At 43.7% G+C, this 19977-nt stretch overlaps 1 protein-coding gene across 1 annotated transcript in view; it reads right to left on the bottom strand.

Annotated features, from left to right (window-relative positions):
• Positions 1-19977, bottom strand: part of INTS9 (integrator complex subunit 9) — a 61692-nt gene that overhangs the window by 25993 nt on the left and 15722 nt on the right. The window contains exons 6-11 of the mRNA XM_038131659.1: positions 19009-19095; positions 14766-14886; positions 12890-13024; positions 10171-10282; positions 4736-4916; positions 2472-2532 (exon numbers count right to left, since the gene is read on the bottom strand). Coding sequence (XP_037987587.1) covers positions 2472-2532; positions 4736-4916; positions 10171-10282; positions 12890-13024; positions 14766-14886; positions 19009-19095 — 697 coding nt within the window. The remainder of the gene's footprint in view (positions 1-2471; positions 2533-4735; positions 4917-10170; positions 10283-12889; positions 13025-14765; positions 14887-19008; positions 19096-19977) is intronic.

Here is a 19977-nt window from a genome sequence, read left to right on the forward strand (position 1 = left end):
AGAGAATGCAAAAGCTTCAAACAACTGAGTGTAGCGAGTGAGGAGAAATAAAAATAGTAATTGTAGAGACAATGAAGATGCTTTTATTTACCCTCTTGTGACAATAATAAAGGCATAGTTAAGTGAAATGCCAAATACAATCACAGCTGATTAAAGGAAGGAATTATTCTGTTCCACTACACATCAGCACTGCTGGAACTCATTGCTGCAAGGGACAACATCGAGGATTTGGGGGATTTTTTGCCTTCTTTGTTTTTAAATCTTGCTGTTTATGCAACTAACAGGAACATCAAATTTCAGGACCAGCAGCGTGCTGGGCTGGGCTTGTTCTGTGGATAATTAGAAGCTTATTTCCTGGCCTGTCCCTCTCTGATGTATCATGCCAGGCATGTTATTAATGCTTCCTAAGAAGTAAGAGGCATGTCTGAGTAATTCCCTATTTTCCTCCAACAACTGAGCAGTTAAGCACATCTTTTCATGATGGGCAATTTCAGCACAGGTTACATTGCACAAGCCTAGCATTACTTTGAAAAAAGCCAAGCAATTCTCCACTAACAACCTCTCCGATAGAAACCATCATTCACTGTCTGCTTCTGATACTCATTAAAAATCCCCTGAAGTGCCAGTAAGCAAAGCTCCTGCCCGGTGGGGGTTGTGGGTTGTGGAGGCCCAGGATTGTGCTGGGAAGAGGTTTTCTGGATGTTTCACACTGTGTGAATGAAATACAGTGTCAGGTGTGAGATTTTGGAGATTTAACAAGGGACGCAAGGCACGTGCTGAGCACTGGGGCCCTGGCATGGACATCCTGTGGGATGTTCCACGCTGCAGCTGGAACAGACACATTCCTCCCTCTGTGCAGGGAAGCTGAGCTGGGATCCACTGCTGGGAGACCTTTCCTACATAATTACCCTGAGCTACACATGAAGCACAGAGCAAAGTCTTGCAAAGCTGTTCCAATAATTTAGCAAAATCTCACAACCAACAGGCTCTCAGAGAATATAAAATGTCCCGGGAATTAGAGGACAGAGTTATCACTCTATAAACACAAAGACCCATTGTATAAGATGGGTTAATTAATCCAGTCTTTGACAGCTGCATGTTTGGCTTCTCATTTTTGGATGGGTTTTCACTTAAATCTGCCAGTTCCAGTGAATATTGTAAATCAGAATATGGGCTGTCAGTGAATCCAATGACACTGTGGATCAACAAGGACATCGCAGAAAGCAGGGATGGAGGGCAAGACAGAAAGCACAGCCACAGCAAGGCTGCAGAGCCTCGTACTCAGAGAATTCTGAATTGATTTATCAGTGGGAATGAATTTTTTGGTTATAAAATAAGTGGTGAACAGGTGGCTTGCCCTGCAGTCCACATTATTCTTGGTAACAGATTATACATAATTCACTGCACATCCTGCTTGCAACACATTCAAGCATCTGGAAAGAGCGAGGGCTCCTGGTCAGATCCTACTTCCAACAACGCCTTTGAAGCACCTACAGATGATAGATATGATAGGTAATGGCAATTTCCAGAACAAGTCCCTGGATGAGATATCTCAGAGGAAAAAAAACACCCAGTGTCTGTAAAAGCAACGAATTTCTGGGCTTTTAAACCTGCCATGGCCACTCTGCACATCTCATCAAACAGTCTAGACCACAGCAACTGAAAGAGCCAAGTTTCTGCATGTCCCAAGTGGTCCAGGGGCTCACAGGAGTAGGATTTAGCTAAAATTCTCAGTCCCGTTTCTTCCTTTCCCAGCCTGCCTCTTGTTTACTTCAGCGGGAAAGCTACCTGCTCCCAGAGGAGAATTTCCTGTCCTGCTGTGTGAGGTAACTCTGAAGGCATCAGTTACATTTAATGTCTGCTTGGCTAGAGCTTCCCTAAAATTATTACTTTGTTGCAGGGAAATTCTCCAAATTTAGGACCCTCCTTCCTCTTTGCTTCGTTACAACGCTCAAGTAATTTCATTTAAAATTGCCACAGACAGCACTCAGTGCTGCAAACTTTAAATTTTGATATAAAAATCTCTCTTTCAAGATATCATTCCTCCTGCAGCAGACATGATGCCTGCTTCAGTGAGGGAGGAAGGAGCTGGCATGACTAAGCTGTCTCTGATAACAAGCTCTTAGTTTTACAGACTTGGAAATAAACTGCTTGGACAAAGGGAATGCTCGTGGTTGCAGCTGATAAGAGCAAACATCCCACACCAGATCTCCTTCTGTGGGGGAAGGAGTGAACCAGGCCAGCCTGTGCAAGTGATAGGCTGGAATAAACAGGGTAATTTTGGAGTTTAGGGAACACCATCACTCATTCCTCCCCCATGCTCCCAAATTCATCACAGAAAGCAAAGGAAAAAAAAGCTTTTATGAAAAATTAAACAAAACTTAAATAGTTGTAGAAGGGTTCATCAGAAAAATGACAGCTACACTGTGTTGACTGTAATCCAGAAAGTGAACAAGACCATGGTAACTCACCTCAGCGTGGGGAAAAGGAGGTTCTGGAAGATACACCTTTGTTTGTTTGTTATGACACAACCTTTAAAAGAAAAGGAAAGCAGCCAGAGTTAGAGGTGCAGCACATCCTGCAGCATCTGCTGCCATCTACTGTTACATTCTTGGAGAAAACTGGTTTGGATCTGAGGCAGCAGGTGCAAAATCACAAATTTGTCCTGTTGGTGCCAGAGTTTCTGGTTGGAGGCCCCAGACCTACAGGACACAAGACCTCAGTCACAGCAGGATCATACAGAGATGGTGCAAGGCAGCTGAAGGTAATTCTGTACACACTGGAACAGAGCTCCTCTGCTGCTCAGGAAAAACCTGTAACTCTGCATCCACAATGGTTCCTCTTCCAGATCGCAGCAGCTTTTGCAAAGCCAAATCATCTAAAACCAGAAAAATCCCACTTGCCTCATCCCACTTCTCAGCAGTGACTTGGTCCTTTTGGTCATTCTAATCCAATTCCCCTGTGCATTTTATTGTTGGTAAATTGCCTCTCCCCATAGCCCAAGGCTCACATTGACCTGGCATTTTCCATTAATCACTTATCTTTAAAACAGATATTGAGAGCTGTTGATGAGCTCTACCCAGACTCCTGATTCATCCTATTAGAGCAGCTAAAAAAAGCTGTTTGTCAGAGGTCTGGGTGACGTGACAATGATCTGCAGTGACACTGTCCTGGTGGCTTTTCTGGGAAACACTGCCTGGCTCATACTTGCACTTTATTAAAAAGAAATCAGCCTGGGTCAAACTAATTTTGATAAAGGCTAAGGGATACTAAGAGCAAGGCATTTCCTTTAGCTGAGTTAAGGGGTAGAATTAAAGGCTGGAATCCCTGAATATCAACCACAGTTCTGACCCCAAACCTCTATTCTACAGATGTTCAACCTTTGCCTCCATTTCCATGAAAATCCACCAGATTTCAATCATCTTTACAATCCTCCTGAGGGATCAATTCCCACAAGATTTCCAGGACCCGTCTTTTCTTTCCTGAACTCCAAAATCTGGAGAGGAAGAAGAGAAGAGCTAACTAATTGTGTTTAATACTCTAGAGCATGTCTCCATTGGTAAGAATTTGGGAAGACTTCCAAGTGGTTGGGTTCTCCTCTCCAGGGCTCAGAATCACAGAATGGTTCAGGTTGGGAGGGACCTCCTGAGATCACCAAGTCCAAGCCCTGCTCAAGAACTCTCAGCAGAGCAGATGATCCAGGACTGTGTCCAGCTGGATTGTGATGTCTCCATAGCAAAGTCTCCATAACCTCTTTGCACAGAGGCTGCAGAGTTTCACAGAAGCATGGAATGGTTTGGGTTGGAAGGGATCTGAAAGATTACCCAGTTCCAACCCCTGCCATGGACTGGGACACCTTCCACCATCCCAGGCTGCTCAAAATTCCATCCAACCTCACCTTGGGACACTTCCAGGGGAGGAGCAGTCACAGCTTCTCTGGGCAACCTGTGCGAGAGCTCACCATTCCCACAGGGAAGAATTTCTTCCCAATATCCCATCTAGCCCTGCCCTCTGGCAGTTTAAATTCCTGATGGAATTTCACGTGTTTTAATTTGTTCTGCCAGTGGGCCCTGATGAAGAGACTCAGCCCTCACCCTCATTACTTTCTACCAGGTGATTATACACAGTGATAAGATCCCCCTGAGCCTTCTGCTCTCCAGGCAGGAGAGTCCCATCTCCCTCAGCCTACCCTCATCTCCATGGCCCTGTGCTGGCCTCATTCCAGAAATCCCACATCCTTCTGGAACTGGAGAGACCAGAACTGCATAGAACACTGTCCATGTGCCCTCAGCAGTGCTGAGCAGAGCAGGATCTCCTCTCCTGACCTGCTGGCTCTGCTCTGCCTCATGCAGTCCAGGACACTCTTGGCCTTTTCTTGCCATGGCTCAGCAAAACTAAGCCTGAAAACTCTATTTTGCTTAGCCAGGGACATCAGGGTAGAATTTGGGGGGCTAATACCTGCAAACAGACACAGCTAAAACTCACTCAACAGGAGTGACAGGCCAGAAACACAATTTACTCATTCCAGTAAGCACCAAAAAGCAGAGATTGAGTTTGCACATTCTATAGGAAATGATCCTTCCTTAATTATAGAATATGTTCTTACACACACACACCCTGGTGACTCCCAGAACGTGTTCACAATCCTAACCAGGTGTATTTTAGAATCTGTCAGGTAGAGATAACCTGCACCTGCCTCTTCCCACAGCTGAGAGTGCTGTCCTGGCACACCTACCACTCGGCAAAGATCTGGGAGAACTCCAGGGAGCTGTTGGCAACGGGTGAGATGAAATAAAAGGGGACATTGGAGAGTCCTGCAGAGTCAATGTACTGATAGAGGCACTCCAGCAGGTCGTAGATCACTCCAGAGGGGTAACAGGGAACCAGGACATTGCCTCCATTCCGGACAGTCATGGCTAGGGGGAGAGACAATGAGAGAAATCAGTTCACTGCCTTCAAATTTCAACTTCTAATAAATTCCTTCCATCCAAATTAATATAAAAAAAACCAGCTTTTGCATGAATTAGTACAACACATTATGCACATGAGTTGGGAAGAAAACCTCTGAGCATTACATACATTTGTTTCCTGCCTTCTCCAGGCTCAGTGGAGTGATTCTACTCCTTTAGATGAGGGCACAAGACAGCCTGAGCACATGGAAAACTCCTGACAGGAGAGGGCAGCCGTGCACTGGCACAGGAGGATAAAGGAGTGACACAAACCACCCCACCATCAAAATAAACCCTGCTCCACCTCTCAGCTGCCTCCAGAGGGGAAGGACAGCAGCTCCCAGGTCTCAGCCAAAAGCACTGTACATGGTGAGCTGTTCAGAGCTTGGATTTCAGATGAAAAGCCAAAGGTGTGGTTATTTCAAACAGCCCTCAAAGCCAGAAATGAGTGATGGAATGTTTGTTCTTTTTAAAAAACTCTAAATATTTCTGTCCTTTCTGTATAGCAAGAACAATTTAAAACTTAAGACAGCATGAGACTAGATAAAAATGAGGAGAAGAAAAGGAAATATAGGTTTACTCTGTAATTGAGACAGATCTGAGCACCACAGCAAAAGCAAGCAGAGCAAACATCTTGTTATTTTTGGCAGAATGAATTACAAAAATACTGCACCTTCTGGGAAAAGAGAAATACTTTGTTCAGCTCAGTGAGCAATTTCACCTGTGGTTGTGGGATAAAACCATCCACTGCTGTTCATTGCAGTGCAGCAGCAATAACATCACGCACCAAGCATTCCACAGAAAGCTGTGGAAGAGCCTGAAAATACAAATATTGCATCCCCCCCCAAATCCCTTCCTTGACCTCAATTTCTTGCTGAGCTTTGTTGGGGTATGGATTTAGCACTTTAAGGGTCTTTTTGCCCCTGATGGGGCAGGATCTTCCTCAAGGAAGATTTTTCTGGCTGAATGTTTAAGTTTTATGAGTTCAGGGGGGTGCACAGCCTAGCAGGTTTTTTCACATGCATTTGTGGCTGGTTTACTCCTTGTAGCAGTCAGTGCCTCTGACACTGTGCTATCAACAACTGCTGATCAAAGGCCCCTTGTTTATCACTGATAATACAACTGCAGGGTAGTGGATTTATTGCTCCAGGCCATATACAAACTATACCACCCAATCATTTGGAGATGAACAGCCACAGCTCACATTTGTCCAGAAGTCGAGATGTTCCCAAACATCCCAGAAATGTGTGACATTATCCCCCTCACTTGGGCAAACCTAAACTATCCCAGCTCTAAACAGGATGTGCAGAGAGCAATGAGGAGGTTAAGAACAACATTTTCAAAGCCATCTGGAGGTGGAAGTTGAGGCTCTGGCTCCAGGACCTGAATTTACACACAGACATCACACACGTAAAAATCCTGCAGAGGGAAGTACCTACACCCACTGCAGCAGGAATGGTGCACAGGCCAGGGATGGGAGGCAGAACAGGGGGTAAAGAATGTGTCAGGCCACAAAAAACATGAATTCCATTGCTTCGACCCTGGCTGGAGGCTGGGTGCCCACCAAAGCTGATCTATCACCCAGCTGGGCAGGGGAGAAAGTGCAACAAAAAGCTTGTGGGGAAAGTTAAAACCAGGGAGAGATCAATGACTAATCACCATCATGGACAAAATGGACTTGACTTGTGGAAATTGGTTTAATTTATTTCACCTCTCTCCACAGGTACAGGCCCATCCAGGACCCTGTTCCAGTGTGGGGTCACAGCCTCCTGCAGGCATCCCCCTGCTCCAGTGTGGGGTTTCCAGGTGGATTTCTGCACCCCTGTCGGCACGCATGGGACACAGCTGCCTCTCTCTGGGCTGCACCCTGGGCTGAGAATCTCAGCTTTGGTGCCTGGAGCAGCTCCTGCCTCTTCTTCCTCACCGCCCTGGGGGTCTGCAGGGCTGTTCCTCGCTTATCCTCACTCTCCTCTTCCCTGGCTGCAGCTGCTCCTGCACAGTAACTTCCTTCCCCCTCTTCACTCTGGTATCCCTCAAGTGCTGTCACCTCTGATGGGCTTGGTCTTGGTTCATCCTGGAGCCAGCTGGGATGGGGGAAACTTCAGGAAACCCCTCACAGAAACCAGGCCTGTAGCCCCACACTACCAAAACCTGGCCATGCCAAACCCAATACAGCCAGAATTCCCAGCTCTCCCTTCCCCACAGCCACTGGTTCCCTGGAAACCTGAAGCCTTTTTTTGCTGAAAACAAGCACAAGTTCAAGATTTCTGGGGCCACAGAGGAAATAACAGAGGGTAAAGTCTTGGAGAAGATGTCAGCTTGAGTTTCTGGCCCCAGCAAAACCGCAGAGCTGGTGAGCAATAATGGATATAAAATCACAATCCTGGGAGTGGAGGATGATTCCAGCCAGGTGCCCACCAGGCCAGGGATCCACAAAGGGCTAAGAATCACCTCCCAGCTTCTGCAAAACAGGGGTGAAAACCTTTCCAAGAATATTGCTTTCCACACAAGCAGCAGGTCCAGTCTGGCTCTCTGCAGCACTAAAACAACTTTTCAGAGTTGTCAGTAAGAGGACACATCTATCTGAAAGTTGTTTAAAGCCCAATTTATCTTGGTGACTGATGGATGCTCTCTCCTGATAAAAGTTGTATAATAATCTTGGCATTTCAAATTTAGTCTTCTTCAGCAGCTCCATAACAAGTTGTTCAATTTACAACTCACAAAGAGATCCTTGCTTTCCCAACAGCTGCTGCCACAAGGTCGAGCTGGCACCTAAAAAGCAAACTGTGCTCTTTTTGTGCTCTCTATAAACACACACAGCCTCACACTCACACAAAATATCACCAACTGTCCCCACAGACAGACTGGCAGCTTTGCTGCTGGTGCCCAAGGCAATGTGGAAATAAAACTGCTGTCCTTGAGCTGCAGAGTGCTGGTGCTGCAGAGCTGAGCAGGGAAAAAAGGGGCTTGGGGTAAACTGAGAGGAAGCTGGAGGTGGGACAGAGTGTGGGGAGGAAATCGTGTGTGCCTCGGGAATCCTGGGGATCAGGGCTGCAGCTCCACACGCTGGGATGAAAACAGAGATCGAGGTGGAATTTTCACACTTCCATTTCTGTGCTTCACATCCCTCCTTCACAAGCATGCTGGTACCTCCTCATACACACTTTTGGTGAATTTTGGTCTGCTTTAGAGTTTTTACCTTGAGTATTCTGAGCTGCTTGTGCACTCCCTTGAACATTTTGGAACTGAGAAAACACAGATGAAAACTACTGTGCTCAGCCTGCCTACTCAACTGCTTTTCCCAGTAACCCATTGCTTCTGGACTTTTTTACATACTTGAAAGAAAACTGATTCTCAGTTTTCCTGATATTGGGTAGATAAATACAGCTGGTGTCATGTAAAAGACAGCCCTAAATTGCATTAATACAGAAATATTTAATTTCTTCAGATTGCTGTTTTTTGGCAATTACCACTCAAATTCCAGATTCTTACAATGGCATTATTTCAAGCATGTATCATCCTTTGGTCTTTAATGATTTTCTCATTTCTCTGAGTTTGTCTCATTCAAGACAGGAACTGGCTTGAGGACCTGCAAGCCCCTGAAAATAGTTCAGAATTAGCTTCTGCAAACCAGAACAAGTTGTGCAGACAAACAGACACCTGCACTGACACATGTAACATGTTTGTTTGTACACAGTCAACTTCTGGATTCTGCTTTGGCCCAACTACAGCTCTAAGACTTTAATTTGTAAATGCATTTTAATTAACAGTCTCACTCTTGTTTACTCGGTGTTCTAGGAGGGGATTGTGCCACTGTTTGTCAGAGGGACAGTGACCTCCATGAAGGTCCAGGAGGGACAGAGAAGGGCAGCACATCTGGATTTGCCAAAACAAGGTCTGAAAAACCACAGCTGATCTGTGGCAGCTCACAGGGTAATAAAATTCACAGTGTTTAAAAACAATGAAAAGGCAGGTGGAACACACACATGTAAAAACACACATTTAGGAAAGGAAGTCACAGGTGTTAACACAGCTTCAAAGGGAGGCTGAACAAAACCACTGGGCATCATTAACTACACAGACATCTAATTCAGGAAATTCCTGAAATAAAAATACTTAAAGATCATGAGAGCAAAGTATCCCAGAATCCCACCCTGCTCTCCTGCTCTTCTGCAGGCATATGCACACAGTCCCTGTTGGAGCCAGGATGCTGGCAGAGAGGATCTTCAGTAAAACCCTTAATTATCATTCTTATAAAATGCCAAAATGTGCTCTATTAACAGATATTTAGGATCATTGAGTGGGTTGGGTTGGAAGGGACTTTAGGGATCATCCAGTTCCAACCCCCTGCCATGGGCAAGGTCCCATTCCACCAGACCAGGACTTTAGTCTGATTTAGTTTTCTCATGTCTTTTGGTAACCTCTGTCAGGATCCCTGTATCACGGGCTTTTTAGTTTTATTTGTAAAAAGCAGTGGATTTAAAATAAAGGGAAGATTTCTGATAAAAGAACAGGGAACACAGAGCAGGACAGCCATGGAAAAGTGGTTTGATGAAAGAAGGATGAGAGCACAGAGGAACTGAGCAGGGGGAAGGGGAGAAAAGGAGAGAACAGCACTGGATGTGATATTCCAAACAGGCTGGAAAATGCTGCCATTCACACTGATATCACAGCTTTGCAATTATCAGCTTTTCCAGCTGTGAAAGCGTCTGATTAGGTTTTATATATCTGGGGGTCTATAAATATATCTTGACTTTTTTTTTTTAAACAGAGATTGTGCTGTTTGCTTTTGATATATTTAAAAGTCAGGTGTAAGAAGGGAAGCAGATGTGCTTGTTTTCAAAACTGAAAGTCATAAAAAAGCATATAAAGATTTTACTCTGGCTGATACACAGGAAGGAAATAGTAATATTTCATCTGGGAACAATATCCACATAGCCTGCTGGCAGCCAAGTGACATACTTAGCAAACCAGGAGCAGCAGATGATTAAATCTCATTATACCTGTTCCATTCCAAAACATTTTAGGTACAACTTGTGTCTCTCCAAGCACTTACTGTATTAATGACATCAAGAGCACATCGTAAAATCTAAACAGGTAGTTTTATGCCAGGAGCTATAGCTGGACAACTTATTCAATTCCAGGAATCTCAGAATTATTTCCCACCCAAAGCCATGAATAAGATGATAAAACAGCCAGGAGATTTCTCTCAGTGACCTACCCAGGTTGCTGCAGAACTCTCCCACCATTCCATCGGGGTTGGCAGTGGGGATCTGGGTCAGCCCTGTCAGGATGAGAACGTCGCTGTTTTTAAGAGAAGCCTGGTCCATGGGCTGGAACAGAGCACAGGGAAATAAAATCAGGAATGGGAGAGTTTCTCCAGGCAGGACTGCATCCATGATGGATACAGTCACCAAACATTTTACACGTCACACTCCTCTATCTGTGGAAAACTAACTTGTTTTATAATGGTATTTTAATAAAGCAGAATGAAAATGCAAACCCATTTCTCTGCATTAGCAAACAGAGACTAGATATACTGAAATTAGACATTAGTGTTACACTAAATACATATTCTTGACACTAAAAATGCAGCATGATCCAATCTTGATAAGGTAAAATCCAATTCTCTGTCTGCAGATGGTGAAAAGGTAACTTTGAGCCTCACTCTGGTTTGGGGTGCCCTTCCCACAGCTACTGATTAAGCAAAAGTGGGCAACTGCTTGGCAGCTGTGTGGTATTTTATGGTTATTTGCTCTCAATAAACAACTCTCTGCAGTCTCACCAATCAGGAAAGATTTCTGTCAGAAGAGACCGATGAAGAGATTTCCTCTGCTGAACCTCCAAGACCACTGTAAGGTCAATTTCCCTGCTCACAGCTCTCCAGAGCCATTCTGAAGTAGTTGAGAAGGACCCTGCTCTGTTAAACATGCAGGGGAATTTCATATCAACTCTGATAGGAGTTTAAACTGTGCACCCCCTTGTAGGATCAGACCTGACACGTGAGATTTATCACAATCTTTGACTCTCTCCAGTGTGTCCATGAAAATGAAATGCCAATAACGCAATAAAAAATAATATGGAATCTGCCTGTGATAATGTACATAATGATTATGGTATATTAGATCCACATAATTTCAGATGCCACTGCATTGAGAGGGCCTGCATTGATTTTTGTGGGTTAATGTAAAGAATATGTCTTAAAAGGCTTTTAGTGACATGTCTGAACCTGTGCTGTCAACTCCTGTTCTCCACTTCAGTGGCAACGGTGTCAATTCCAGCCTCAGGAGAGGGGGAGACAAAATTTCAATGGAAACCATCTGCCAGAAGAACAGGGAACAGTCAGTGGTGTCAGCCTAAATCCCAATTCACTGGAAAAGCGGCTCTGGATATGTTCAAAGTACATCCTTTTAAAAACAAAATGCAGTGACTTTTTTCACACCCTGCTATAATAAATGGGAATTTCATGATTAACTTCTCATCATGATTCTATGGAGAACCAGGACAGACAAACAACTTTTCACTCCCTGAGGAAGATTTGTTGCTCACAATTCTGACTCTGTGCCACTCGAGATACTGTTATCATTACATATTGTCTGTCAAACATCAAAGAGATGACGAAGAGCTGGTTGGAAGCTCCCAAAACCCACACACAGAAACACCAGATTGTAGCAGCCTGTGCTGGTGCTCACAGGGATTAACCCCAGGACAAAAACTATCCATTGTCCTCAAAAAGTATCTGGAAGCAAACGCAAGACAATGATACGGAGTAAAATCCGCGATGTGGTAAAAAACAAGGAAAGTACAAACTGAATGTGATTTTAACCATCTGTTAAACTATTCCTTCTAAAGATGTGCCCATGAACAGTTCACTCATTCTCTGTCACTGGGACTTAATTTCCTTAAAACCAGAAATTTTATCAGAAGCTTTCAAAGAAATGTTCACCTTCGGAAAGTGATGAAGTCTGACCTGATAAACTGAATCACTTTTCATGTCAGTGAAGAGAAAACATTCTCAGTTACCAAATTACTTTGTACAGGGCAAAGTTTCTCCTCACAGAAATACTGCATTCACACATTATCAAATACTGCTGCTCCTTCTCTAGGAGGGGATGAGAGCACAGCCCAGGATGGAATGAGGCTGATGAGAAACAGGGATTTAGAGGCTCTGATACATTTTGTGCACCTAAGGATGGCCATACTCTTAAGGATCATTTATCTACTGTAGTTTCTCAGCTGAGAACAAGCTTTTAAGTGAGGGATGCTCAGAAGCAAAGCTCTCCAGCAGACACCCACCTTGGGGGAAATCACTTAGTGATCAAAAACCTGACACATCTTCTAAATTATTTTTAAATACCTCCTGCAATAATGCTTTTAACTATTTTGACAACTTCTGAAGCGCACGGCACTGCAAACTTCAAGCCTTTCTTTGCAGTAAGAATTTATGGATCTAGAGAGAATTAATTTACTGGAAATTACATCTACAGCACTATAAAGACTTTGCCCTTAGCAGAGCAGGGTGGAAAAGTTGGCAGCCACTGAGCTATCATTCCTCCTAAGGAAGGATGTTTCAGAAGTGATATAAAGCAGTCTGTGAACTGTCTGTGAAGATTCTTCAGTCAAATATGGATTTTTTTAAAAAGTCACTAATGCTCTTTTGTTTAACTCTGTTGCAAATTTCCTCTTTAGAGTGAAAGACAATTCCACAGTTTCAAATGAACATCAAATCACCAATAACAAAGAATTTCAGTTATCTTTCTGTCATAACTATTGATACCTGTCATTTGTCAGGTTATGTCTTATCAATATCCATTAAGTCCAGGCACTGATAACACAGTTACCTTAGAGTGGCCTCTACCCGAAACCTGATCCCAGCGGGAATAACCCTTTTTTTGGAGCAAAAGCTCCTCCTGAAGACTAAGAAAAGTCAGGGGCTGTACCTGAGGGTGTGTTGTAAGCAGAGAAGATCCCGAAACATAAGAAACCTTTTCATAGTGTGACTGGATAATCCAATTGGAACTCCCAAGAGCGTAGCCCGAGCTCAGAGGGGTGACCTGCACAGCACCAAACAGCTCCTGAAACACACAGCGAGACACATTAACTTGAGAGAGCCCCAGAAGAAATCAGGACAGGTCGTTTTGTCATCAGTAGTAGGAATTTCAAAAGCAGTTCTGCTGCTCAAAGCCTTCGTGAAGCTGTTCTGCTGACAGTTACATCTGCTGGTTTTACCCACCATGTCTAGCAGAACACATGCTCTGAGAAAAGCTTTTCCTGAGGCAGGGCCTCCATAAAGTCTCTCTTCCAGGTGAATTTTATGGCCTCTGAGTTCACACTGAACAATACCTCAAAATGAAGGAATCAATCTTGATCCTTGATCTTGATCTTCTGCCTGCCTCTGCTGTATTGAAGAAGTTTGAGGGAGCTTTGCATCTTTGAAGACTCTATTCTCCTTTAGCCAAATAGAATTGGTATTGGCCAGCAGGAGAGAAGGAAGGACAAGTACTTCTATATTGATATAAAAACTATGCTTGGGTTGCAAATTTTACCGTGGAAACCAAACTTAACTAGCTTTTCTAACTAGTTAAACAAACTTAACTAGCTTTCTAAATTCAAACTCACTAGCTTTCTAACTTTATTTCTTTTCAAATGCTACCTGCTGGTTGATTTAGCAACAACACCTGGCAAACTCAATCCACATTTTAGTTTCAGTGTAAGCAACTTGACAGTTGCCTCCTTTCCAGGTGTCATTAGGAATTGTATTCCTTCATCTGTACCCAGGAATGTGCATTATTTGTTTGGAAAAAGGAAAATAAACCTTCATATAGAGACCTCCCTAATGTGATCTGCCTTCTGGTTACTGAATAATAGAACAAGCATCTGATTCATGCAATACAATGATTTTTCTAGTATTTCAATACATATTTGGATGCCTTGAAAAACAAGGCAGGGGGCCTTCACTCCTCAGAGTGTGTAAGCCAAGGCTCTAAAGTTTGATTATTTGAAAAGTTAGCTCTGGGAAGAGAAAAAATATAGTTTTTCCCCCAGTAACTACAAAAGAATGATTGGCTCAGATACACACATCTGAAATTAAAGGAGATGCATCCACACGTGAGGACAGTCAAAAATTAACTGAAACAATCCATGGATAATGAGGAGTCACAACTTACTTTAACCCATATCTTTATTTTTTATGGCCTTTGAGCAGCAAATCCAGGTATCACAGCTCAAACAAGAGCAGGGATCACGTCACACATGCTGCCAACAATCCACATGGGATCTGCAGACTACGGAATTGTGGGTTCACTTCATTCTGGAAACTACACTGGATTATAGTCAACAGCATTCCAGTCAATAACTGTTAGCTGGAAGCCCTGGGAAAGGAGTTTCTGAAGTTCACATTGAACCATTAGGTTTTGTTTACAGTCCCTAATTTACAGTATGAAACAAAGTGGAGCTAAAGCACTCTAAAGATTCCCAGAAGTGAGATTGGGGAGCTGGGAAGGGATGTGGCTTAGAGACAGAGAGGATACATTCACTCCCTGCATCCTCCCAGCTCTCAGTGGGCCAGCCATCAGCTCCAAATTTGAGGGCACGCCCCCTTAAAATTGGCCTCCCCGGGGAAGAGAAGAAACAAATGGATATTCCCTGATTTCACCAAACAAGAGCCCTTCCTGGGAGGCAGACTGAGGGGCAGTCTGTGTAATCCTGTCTTGCTTGCCTGTGCCAGGGTAACGAGATCCAACACAGGATCTAGAGGGGGAGAAGCTAGGGAACAGTTGTTGGTGTTGCCCTGAGGGCAGCCGTCCAGGTACTCACGATTTTCTGGGAGTAGCCCACCAGCTGGATCTTGCTGAGGGCTGCGTTCACCTCAGGCATGGTGTAGCACTTCCTCCACATGGACACCTCCACCGCGTCCTTCAGCGGGGCCGGCAGCAACCTGTGAACACCAGCGAGAGGGGTTCTGTGGGGATCCAGAACAACAGCTGGTGCTGGACCAGCTTCTACAACCATTTACGTTCTCCAGATCTTTAATTTTACCCTTTTAAATTTTTATTTTCGGTGTGCCTGGTGCCTCAAAGTGAGGAGCAAAGCCACGCTTCCCAATCTGCCTCACCCTGAGGACTGCTCTCCTCCGGCTCTCTTTGTTGCTGTTCTGTGCAGCCCTTGCATCAAAGAAGGAGCTGTGATCAAGGTGTTACCACGACTCTTGGGGTGTTTTCACCACTGATGAAAAGCGCTGGCTGATCTGAGATGTCAACATGAAATGCACCTCCAGCACCAGGATCTTGGATCAGTGTCCATTTTTCATATCATAATCATCTGAATAATACCCTAATCATCTGAAACAATCTGGGGATTAAAGTACAGTTACCAGACCATGAGCAGCAATGGCCCTGCCCTGATTTCTGCCACTGGTCTCTTCCAAGAGCACGTGTCCCTGCAGCTCGGCTTCCCTGCCTTCAATCCCACTTCCCTTCTGAGTGCCCTGGCAGGGACACACGAGCTGACACTGCAGAGCTCTTTGAAATCCCCTCCACGGAAGTATTTAAGATGTTTTACACCGAAGTAAGATCCATCCATTCTGCTCCTCACAGACACTGCAAGTCAGCTGGCCGGTGTTGTCAAGGGAAGAAGTGAACTATAATGTCACAGGCTGGAAGAGGGATGGCTAACTTCTGGGAAATAAATCTTCCTTAGCAACATGAACTGAGGCAGGAAGCAGCGCAGCTGCCAAATGCGTAAGAAGAATAGGATTTTTTTTTTTTGTATATTAAACCAATGCTAAATCAAAGGCTAATTCAAACCAATTTCCAAAGATTTATGGAAATTGGTCAAGTTTCTTTGATCAATTTGTTTAAAGGAATTTAATTTATTGTTATATCTACTAGGTCAGTGAACTCCTCCATAATTTAAGATACTGAAGAAAGGATTAAGGGCAGCTCTTGCCAAGACCACAGCACAGGTCCAGAACGATAACTGCAATTCCAGCACACGCTGGCTGAAAGCACCCCGTGCTTCAGGAAACAAACAAAGCCTTCAAGGTCTTTTTTGGGAAGTCGTAAGCAACAAAAGGCCACACAATGTGGAGAGTTGTCCACCACTGCACTGAAGCAAATTGCCTGTAAAAGCCTTTAACCTACCATAAGAAGCATTTAGTGTTGGATGCTTTCAGGAGCTTCTCTTCTGGGAAGAGGAAAATGTTTCTCCAGGTAATGGAGAAAGTGGGGAATTGTCCTTGGTGACTGAAGGAAGTTTCTCTTAGCCTTGACTGTGGCTACACTGAAAATACTCTGATCCCAGGCAGAGACCAGGGGCACCAGTCTCCAGTGGTTTCATGAAGCTGAGTGACAATGAGGTGCTGGTCCCTCAGATGCATTCAGTCTGTCATCTCACTTCTAAAATCCCTACAGAGTTACCAGAGGATATTTTGTGGTCTGGAGTAAATCTACCACCACCATGGCAACATCCTGTTACACATCACCTCATAACAACCAGACGTGAGGGCAGCAGCTGGGACAGCCATAAATGGGGAGGTACCACGAATCCACACAGTTGAGGATACAAAATTGACACTTTAAAAACTCAGGGATTTGTATTTTTCCCTGGGATCTGCACAGAGACAGTCCCTCCTGGTCAGTGCAAAGGGTGACATTTAATACGGTGTAAAATCCCAGAAGTGTTTGAAGGGAGAGGAGGATGGCAGCACCAAACTACATCAGGCCACGGCCTCTCTCGTGCCCTGCTCAGCCTCAGGAAACAGTCTGTTTCAAACACTTTAAAAGACATGGGAAACCATCAAACAAGAAGTCAACAAAGTGCCTTTCATAAGGCAAACTTGCTCTTTAGCCCCTGAATCCCAAGCAGTGTGAAAGATATCCTGGGCTGACATCTCCAGAGCTTCCACAAGACTGCTTACTTGAAATAAAAGCCAGTGGCAATAAAACAGGCTAAGCAATTAGTTCAGACTGGATCTGATAATGGAAAAATGTAAACCACTATAATGAACTTATTATATTTTATACAGTATTTGCATTTAAAATGCTCCAGTGCTTTATCTAATGAAGATGATAATACTTTGTGTTTTATACTAACTGTTTGGAGAAGAACTAGCTGAACTGTAAAGCAGTAATGGGGATTGATCATCCTGAAAAATTAAAGTTAGACTCAGAAGTAATAAGTATTCTGTTCTAGCAAGAGCCAAGTAGGGAAAAAAAAAACCCAATTCATCAAGATCACATTTTCTTAAGTAACGGATGTCAGTCCAAGCCTGCATGTGCCATTAGCCAGGTGCTAATTTGGGGATCAGTAGATGTTTTGCTCTAATAATCAGTTCCATTCACGCCTGCGTGACACTTGTCACCAGGCATCTCAAAACACTTTGCAAACATTAATTAAAGTCCCCGGGTGCCCTCTGTGCTGGATGGGAGCTCTGTTTTACAGATGCACAGAGAGGTGAAGGGGAAAACTCAGGGCACAGGTGGGGCAGAGGTGGAGAGGGAGTTCACATTTGTCCCCTTGTTCCAGCTCAAAAACAACATTGGTTCATTCCAGCAGAGTTTATTATACACAAATTTATGTTATTAAACTGATGTTTAGTAGCTTCCACCTCCCTGTTATCCCTTTACAACAGCTACAGGATGGAACTATGAATTTTGGGGGACATCCCCAGCAATAGGAGAGAGAAACATGTATTTTAAATGCCACTTCAAGGAAAAAAAGGCTCCAGGCTTCTACAGCAGCTGAATCAGAACAAAAATTCCCTCTCTGTGTTCTCCTCTGGAATAATCAGCAGCATGCAAAGTGCCAGGCAGCACTTTTCCTAAAATACGACCACCAGGAAAGTGACATTATATGAGCTGCAAGATATATGATTCTCCTTTAAACCATGCATACAAAACATGCCTGGTGTGACAGGAATAATGGCTCCAGTCCTCTCTCTCCACACACTGGGAGCTTCAGCAGTGGCTCTGGGCAGGCCAGTGGATCCCAAAATTAAAAAAAAGAAACAACCCACTATTCTAAAAATCCCACTGAACTTCAATGTATTTAGTTTTGCTTTACATCCAACTTGACATCTGCTTGTCTTCTTCAGAAGAATGAGAGTTATGGTGTAAAGACTGCTTCTAAATTCAGCAGGGGAACACAATATACAGCTAAAACCACGGTAATTTGGATTTTTAATTTTTGCTTTGTGATATTGGGAAATATCAAGGTTACTCTTCTAATGTAAGAAATAATTCACTTTTAGGAAACTTGTAAATCAAGCCATCTTAAGATTTAGGAGTATAAAAAGGGAGATCAATTAAAAATGCACAAAGCAGCTTTTAAAAATAACTTTTTAATCAACCAACCCTATCTTTAAAATGTGCTAAAAACAAAACTGTATCCTCCAAGGAACATGCTGTGCACCTAAAATTGTTTTTATTCCCAAGGAAAACATCAGCTACAATTAGTAAACTGTATGGATAATTTTTAGATTCCATAGGCTTTCAAAACTCTGAGCATCTTGTTTTGATGTATAGAAGGAATAATGGACATGGTGCTTCCAAATAAGCTTTTTTATTCAGATTTTAATTTGTTTTTAAGCTTTAGAAAGGCAAAAAGCCCACCTCTGCTGTTCAGGTGTAAAGATGGGAAGAAAGGTAACACCAGTGACCTCCAAGAGCTGTGTCTTGACTTTCTTAATTTGTCAGCAAACGTAAATGTAAATATCATTTAAATTTAAATTATTCCAATGTAGTATCATTAAATTTAAATAGCCTTCTCATTTCAACAACTTTTTATGATGTTACTACCAAAATCTGATGGTTTTATCTACCATCATGGAGCTGAACTGTGTGAGGGGAGATCAGGGGAAGCTTTGCTGTTACCGAGTCTTTCTACGAGAAACAAATTTGTAAGGTTGGAAAACCAACAATGTGCAAAAATGATTAAAGAAATAATCGACCCAAGGAGGCACAGTAGCAAATCTCAAATGGTGGGAGCTGAGCCATCCTCACAGTGACTCCCAAACTTTGGTGCTTTGGCACAATCACCTTTCCTGGGACTCGATCCTTACCTTTGCACCTCCTTGTTCTTCCACATGGAGGCAGACTGAGCCTTTGGCACGCGTTCAATGGAATTCACCAGCTCTTCCATCAGGAGCCTGAAAACAGAAACCAAACCTGAATTAGCACTGCCTCCTCTCACACAGGAGAGAACTTTGGCCCAAATCTTTCCAAAATACCATAGAAATTGTAACACTTGGAGGGGCTCTTCCCACAGAGGCCATTACCAGCACTGCCCCTGTTTATCCAAGGAGTGTTTCCAATTCCATCTGCTTGCAACAGAGGAGGATCTGGCCCACTGGGTTATGGGCTATTTGGAAAATGCAAGATAATTTCTTCATTACTGACTGCTTGTGATAAGTAATGAGACAAAACACACAACAAAACCTCCACAGCTGCTGCCTATCACTTGGCGAAACCAAGCATGCTGTCAGAGTGAACTCTCCTCATCTGCTAAAGCATATTTGAGACAGGAAAAGGTGTCAAGGCTTAGAAATTGTCCCTGCAGATTTCCCTGCCCAAAACTAAACAGCTTTTGTGATTGTGTGCAGGCTTTCCCTTGAAGTCTGGAGCACAAGGACAGCATCTGGAGTGACTTGGGGTGAGGAGAACCCCACCAGTACAATCTCCCACAAGACTGCACTTGTTATCTCCAGCTCAGGACCAGCAAAGACCAGAGGTCTAGTACTCATTTGTATTTACACAGTTCCTTTCACCTACAAGGGCCTTCAGTTTCTGTTTGTTTTCACACAGTGGAGGAATTACTCTGACATGGGAAGTTTGCACAGGACCTTCAGTGGACAAAGATTCCTGCCCTAAAGGGCTTACAGAGTGGTCCAGATAGGAGGGCCTAATCTGGCTCCTAATTACTGAATGTAGCAGCTGTGCAGGAGAGAGAAACAGAGCTCAGTTCCAGTTAAGCCTCACCTGCAGCACTTGGTGCTGACCTGTCCAAACAAGACAATTTTGTAAAAATAAAC

The sequence above is a fragment of the Motacilla alba genome, chromosome 3, assembly GCF_015832195.1.
Source record: "Motacilla alba alba isolate MOTALB_02 chromosome 3, Motacilla_alba_V1.0_pri, whole genome shotgun sequence".
Classification (NCBI taxonomy): Eukaryota; Metazoa; Chordata; class Aves; order Passeriformes; family Motacillidae; genus Motacilla; species Motacilla alba.